This window comes from Perissodus microlepis, chromosome 17 (assembly GCF_051167445.1).
Source record: "Perissodus microlepis isolate ML-2025 ecotype Zambia chromosome 17, ASM5116744v1, whole genome shotgun sequence".
In the NCBI taxonomy this organism is placed as follows: domain Eukaryota; kingdom Metazoa; phylum Chordata; class Actinopteri; order Cichliformes; family Cichlidae; genus Perissodus; species Perissodus microlepis.
Window position 1 is genome coordinate 3,004,001 of NC_140477.1, and position 6,000 is coordinate 3,010,000.

At 41.0% G+C, this 6,000-nt stretch overlaps 1 protein-coding gene across 1 annotated transcript in view; it reads right to left on the bottom strand.

Moving 5' to 3' along the window:
* Positions 1 to 4,357: 4,357 nt before the first annotated feature.
* LOC146369035 (protein mono-ADP-ribosyltransferase PARP12-like) overlaps positions 4,358 to 6,000 on the bottom strand; it is a 13,881-nt gene continuing 12,238 nt past the window's right edge. Inside the window, exon 12 of the mRNA XM_084909094.1 lies at positions 4,358 to 6,000. This exon is cut by the window's right edge and continues 676 nt beyond it. Coding sequence (XP_084765220.1) covers positions 5,988 to 6,000 — 13 coding nt within the window. The 3' untranslated portion in view covers positions 4,358 to 5,987.

Below are 6,000 nucleotides of genomic sequence, written 5' to 3' on the forward strand. Positions count from 1 at the left end.
GTTAAGAGACCTCCAGCAGACGTGCAAATGAGTAAAATGTGCATATAGTGGAACCACAGACTGTATATAAATCATGGATGTAGCTGCTGTGACGTCGTTCACCAGTGTTGTTTTTGATATAAAGTCAACCTGGGGGAACTCCGGGCCTCGAGGGCCGGTGTCCTGCAGGTTTAAGATGCGTCCTTGATCCAACACAGCTGATTTAAATGGCTAAATTACCTCCTCAACATGTGAGGTTCTCCAGAGGCCTGGTAATGAACTAATCATTTGATTCAGGTGTGTAGACCCAGGGTGAGATCTAAAACCTGCAGGACACCGGCGCTCGAGGCCTGGAGTTGGTCACCCCTGCTGTAGAGGAACACCTACTGAACTATGCAAAGACTGAATGCTGATTGGTATAAAAGATGGCTTAAACAGGAAAGGGGGAAGAAGTACACCTGAGAAGCACTGCGTTCATTGTTTTCAATCCTCAGACTCACTTTCTTTAAGTTTTATTTCTTTTCGTGGAAACTGCGAAAAGGCTTTAAAATGATATGCATTTACTGCAATAAATTAATTAACAAGGATGTCTACAGGGGTTTGCTATAGACTGCATATAAAAGATGGCTATAACATTATTATTTTTTTAAAGAAATGCCTTGAACCTGCATTCTCTCTAATAGCCAGGTGGGGGTGACTTGCAGTGACTTCTATTACAAAAAGAATTCCATCTGCAAAGACATCTTTAGTAAATATTTTACACACTTAATGCATTTTGAAAAATTGCAACGAATTTCTGGATTTCATGGATCCAAACTTACTGTGTAACCTATATACACGCCAAACATGTTGCCTTTTTTTGAAAAATTCATCCTCCAAAAATGCACTATGATAAAAAACAGGAAGTTGACAGCGATCATGAGCTGGTCCTCATGTTCAGAGAAATGGAAGAAACAGAAATTCTAGGTTCATCCAATTCTCACAAGAAGGCATGCGTAGAGACAAATTTCATGGTTTGATCCAAGGAAGGTGTAGCTGTAAAGCTGTATCACGACTACTTTTTGCACCAAATTTGTCCGGTGAAATTGCACGGTCAGTATGAACGGCTGCATTATGAATAGGTGAGTCCCAAAAATATTTTAAACGAGTGACAGTCGGGGGGAGAGGTGGGGGTCGAGTTGGGCTGATTGAGGTCGGTTTGTGAAGAAATCTTTGATGCAGGAGGCCAGGAAGCTGCTGCTGGCCTTGTACCACACCACAGTGGAGACTCTCCTACTGCCTGGATGTTTGGTATCAGGGGCCACAATGAGAACAGGAAGGCTGCGCAGAGGGTAATTAACACTGCCCAAAAAATAACTGGCTGCCCTCTGTGACCCCTGGAGGCCATCGCCAGATCCTGCTGTCTGAGGAGAACAAGGGCCATCACAGGTGACCCCACCCACCACCCGTTTGACTCTCTGCCCACTGGTAGAGTCTCGGGTCAATCAGGTCCCACACCTCCAGACTCACTAACAGCTTCTTTCCCTGGGTCATTCAGACCGTTAACAAACACAACCCCCACCCACACACACACACACACCACACCCCTGCCCGCCCACCGATCTGAGTCATGGTCTGAGTAACCCTCAACCCTCAGGCCACTCACATATGGACTCTATTCTCAGACCAAGTCCTCAGCACGACTTCCAAGCACTTTTCAAGTTGTTCTCTAATGTGTGCCTTTCTCTTAAGCACCATTTGTAGAGGAAACAGTTATAGATGTGTTGTTTAAATCCGCTGAGCACCAAAATAGTAATGCAACACATCTTCTCTCCAGCATCCTTATTGGTTTTCTTTAGGAAATGACAATATCACAGAAAGTGAAAAAATAACTGCAGACCTGAGTATTGCCACCATCTGAGAATTATGCAGAATTGTAGGAAGACCACATTTCCCACTGATCAGTTGCTTCTTGTGCTTCACCCTAAAGGGCAGAATGACATCATCAGGTACATCATCAGGGGTCTTGTGGGATAAGTAGATATGTTGTTTTTTTTGTTTTTGTTTTTATTAATTATCGCACCTAAATGAAGCCAGAAAAGCTTTGAGGGATCTAAGTGCTTTGACCTTAATGCCAGTATTACCTTGCATTCACTACTGATGGCTAGCTATATTAATTTTGCATGAGAGCATGATAATCATTTCCTAATTAGCACTGACCACCAAGTAGAGCCTAGCTGAGGGGGAATTGTCATTATTTTTTAGATATTTGTTAATAAATCAAAGAGTTCTTTTAAAATTATCCATAAAAAGATGCTTTCTAAAATCTCAAACATAAATTCCCTAGACGACTTTTGAACCCCTTACATTACTTACATTACACTGTTGCACCACAAAGATGTCTGAAGTCTTGCTACATAAAGCATCTTTAACAACATAGAAATATACTATGTAACTTTAAATATATCTGTATATCTACACCATTACCAGTCAGCTGATCCACAGGTGCCTTATTCATCTACTGAGGCTGCACATGCATGGATCTGCTGCCTGCACCTTCAATTTAAGTTTAAGCAGCTATTTCAGATACTCCACAAAAACTTCTGCCATCAGCCAGAAATAAAGATCTGACTCGCTTTCATAGCCCCCCCCCCCCCCCCCCCTGCAGTTTTTGCCATAGCATTCTTCCATCAGCTGGAGCTAAACCACTGTGACTCAGCAGAAACATAAACATCTCACATGCCGGGAGGGCCGCGTGCAAACAAAGCAGAAAGGAGTCATATTTAATTCATAAGCCAGTGCATTGCAGGAAAGACCAGATCGTCTGATACGCCGAAGCCTGGAAGGTCCTGGCAGCTGACTCTGGAGGTCCAGGAAATGACAGCCAGGGCCAGGACTGCAGCCGCCACGAAGCACACGTTAGACAGGAAGGGGCCCCACTCAAGCTGGTTAATGTCAGTGGATATTTACTGTCGCTGGGTGGGCTTTCTGCATCCTGCAGGGCACAGCTGCATTTCCCATAGGACAGCTCTATCTTAATGGGCAGCAGAGGCATAATGAAGCACGGGTGGTGGATAAATGGATGCAGCAGAAGTGGCAGCCAAATTTATTTTCGCCCTGGGAATTGGGTCTTTGTAATCTAATGTGGAGGCTGAGCTCTTTGTCTTTTTCTTTGTCCCCCATCAACCACCACAGGGACTTGATATCATTAATGCAAACAGGCTGAAATAATGTAGATTTATTTGGAAATGAAACAGGACCACATACATTAAAAATAAATATATATGGAAACACAATGCATTTGGTTTGATAATGCCTTGGTGGCTTTATCAGTTTGTTTGTGTACCTGCCTCCCTATTTTAACCCCGCCTCCTCAACAGGTACTTGTGCTAAAAGGTAAGGGCTAAAGGAAAAAAGAAGTGGGCAGAAAATCTAAAATATGAAGATAAAGCATAGACTGTATATGTAAGATGGACAGCATAATGCCATTTGTCAGCATTATGCTTTGCAACTTGGAAGCACAGAGAGGAAAGTTTTAAATGTCACCATGATGTGGATGTGTCAGCTGTGAGATGGATACTGCCTGAAGGTTTGACACTGCTGTAATATGACATGTAATAGAATCAGTCTTCTTAATAGCCACCAGAGGGCGACACTTAAACTTGAAAAAAATCATTCTGCTGTTTAGAAGTTTAAAGAGGAAACTGCACTTAAATGCCTTGCTCTCTCAGCTCAGTAAACTCCTTTCCTGATGCTTTTTTGGGGGTTTCTGTCGACAATCGTCTGCCGGACGCCTCATTTGCAAGTGAGCATATTTATCTCTGCATTTCAAAGTCACATCTGCCTCGTTGTGAATTCCACTTCCACAAAGCTAAGAATGTATTCTTTTTTTCCCTTTTATATACAGTCTATGGCTAAAACAATTTCCAGGACTGAGGCCTAATCAGAATCAGTGTGACACTTTTTTCGATCTTTAACCGAGGCCGATTACTTTTTTCTTTTTCTTTCATTAAGATCACAGAAGACCTGGATTTAACAGCTTTGTGCAAAAAGTCTGTTTCCACCATTCGTTGCTACAGTGGAAACATCCAAACACGCCCATATTCACACTGCAGTTTATAGGAAACATAACAGAAGGCAGTTGCTAGTATGTATGCTGATAGGAGGGGGTGCTACAGCGGGGTTGGTTTACAGGCCTAATGTTTTGTGTCGGATGACGCACCGGCAGCCATATTGATCATTTTTCATGCCCTGCCTCATTTCACTAAGAGCCCCAAAATGACTGCTGGTGGCATTTTTTATGTCAGTTATGAGACACGCAGAAAAAAAAGACAGAGAACGAACTGCAGCTCCGACAGCAACAAACAAACAAACAAACAAACAAACACACACACTCTAATGTGCTGCAACATGCTTTACTTTAATAATTGTGAAAACAGTGATTATTCATGTTGAGCAGGTGAAATGATCAATAATCACACCCTAAACAAATCACCCACCATACACATTACAAGCCTTTCATTTACATTTTATCAATAAAGTAATCAATATAGCCTGTTTTTTTACCTTTTAGTGGTTGGTAAAAGATTAAGTCACATTTTTTTTTTCATTTTAATCATGAATTATTTTCAAATCACTTTAAAGATTAAAGAGAAAGCCCAAGGAGCATTAACCAATCACGGTTAAGCAGGCTTTGAGCAGGACCCTACAAAGATATCGCCAAAACGCAATATCCAAACAATCGTTAATCTTCTCACGGGAAGATTTATTTTTTGAAAAAAAGACCTTATAGATAAATGGAATGAGCAGACCACGCTTGGATATCGCCCCAAAACACTCGCCATCACTCGGAAACAGTAAGGTTGCAATGGCTGGGGTTGATTCTCAACCAGTTATATTTTTTTAATGTTCACTGAAAGACGCAACAGCCTTATGTTATATCATGGATCACCTGCTCTGTGAGCACTGAGATATACTGGCATCCAGTCACTAGAGCAATATTTAAAGTGACTCAAGGTAGCTTTGTACTCCTGAGTTTGTCACTCATAGTTGTAAAGTTGTAAACAACATTAAACATTTTTTTTTCAGGTTTTTCCAAACACGGAGCAGTGACTATCACACGCCGCCGCTGTTTGTTTCTGTGTTCCCAGAAGTTGGGCCCAGCTTCCTGCTGACATCACAAAGGTCGTCTAAAGCAGCAAAGCTATCATCAGGCACCGTCATGTGTCTTGACTAAGCTGTTACGAGAATTCGTGACACTAATGGCCTAATCTGACACAGTGTTTTTCATCATTACTTGATACAGTACGATGCGTTCGTATGGTAACCACTAAATGTGGATGACGTATAAAACTTCCTGAGATAATCACGAGGAAAGCATTCAGGTGTTTCTTCTGATACGGCTCGCACGCTGCTGCCGTTTATTTTTTATTTTCTGTAAAAAAGTTAGTGTAGTTTCTTTAAACAACACCTCAACAATTGTAATTGTGCCAACATGCCACATGTTTACGTGCATCTTCAATTTGCACATAAAAACAAAGTGTGTGGAAATGCTGGCAATTTGTAGAAAATCATTTTACATTTGTTCGAGGTGGAAAAATTCAAGCATCAAAACAACAACAAAAAGTAATTATGAAGTGTAACGGGAAAATGTAACATTTCTGAAGCTTTCTTCTGCACTGCCTCTCACTTACCTATTCAGCAAACCAAAGTCTCATCATTCAAAGCCATGTGAAGCCTAAAATGCTTTAATAGCAGCTGACTGAGAAGTGAGTTAATCCTAAACTGGTAATCTGTTCATTATAAACAGCAGCTAATAAATCACATATTCTAATCTTCTGGAATTCATTAATATCTGTGACTTCATTTGTTTTCTTCTCATTTGCTCCAATAAACACTTTTAGTGCTCAAGATCCGCCGTTGCTGTCTGTTTTTATGCTATTATTATTATTATTATTATTATTATTATTATTATTATTATTATTATTATTATTGCAAAACACCACCAACCCCCCTTTACACCAGTGATGTTAAGCAATGACA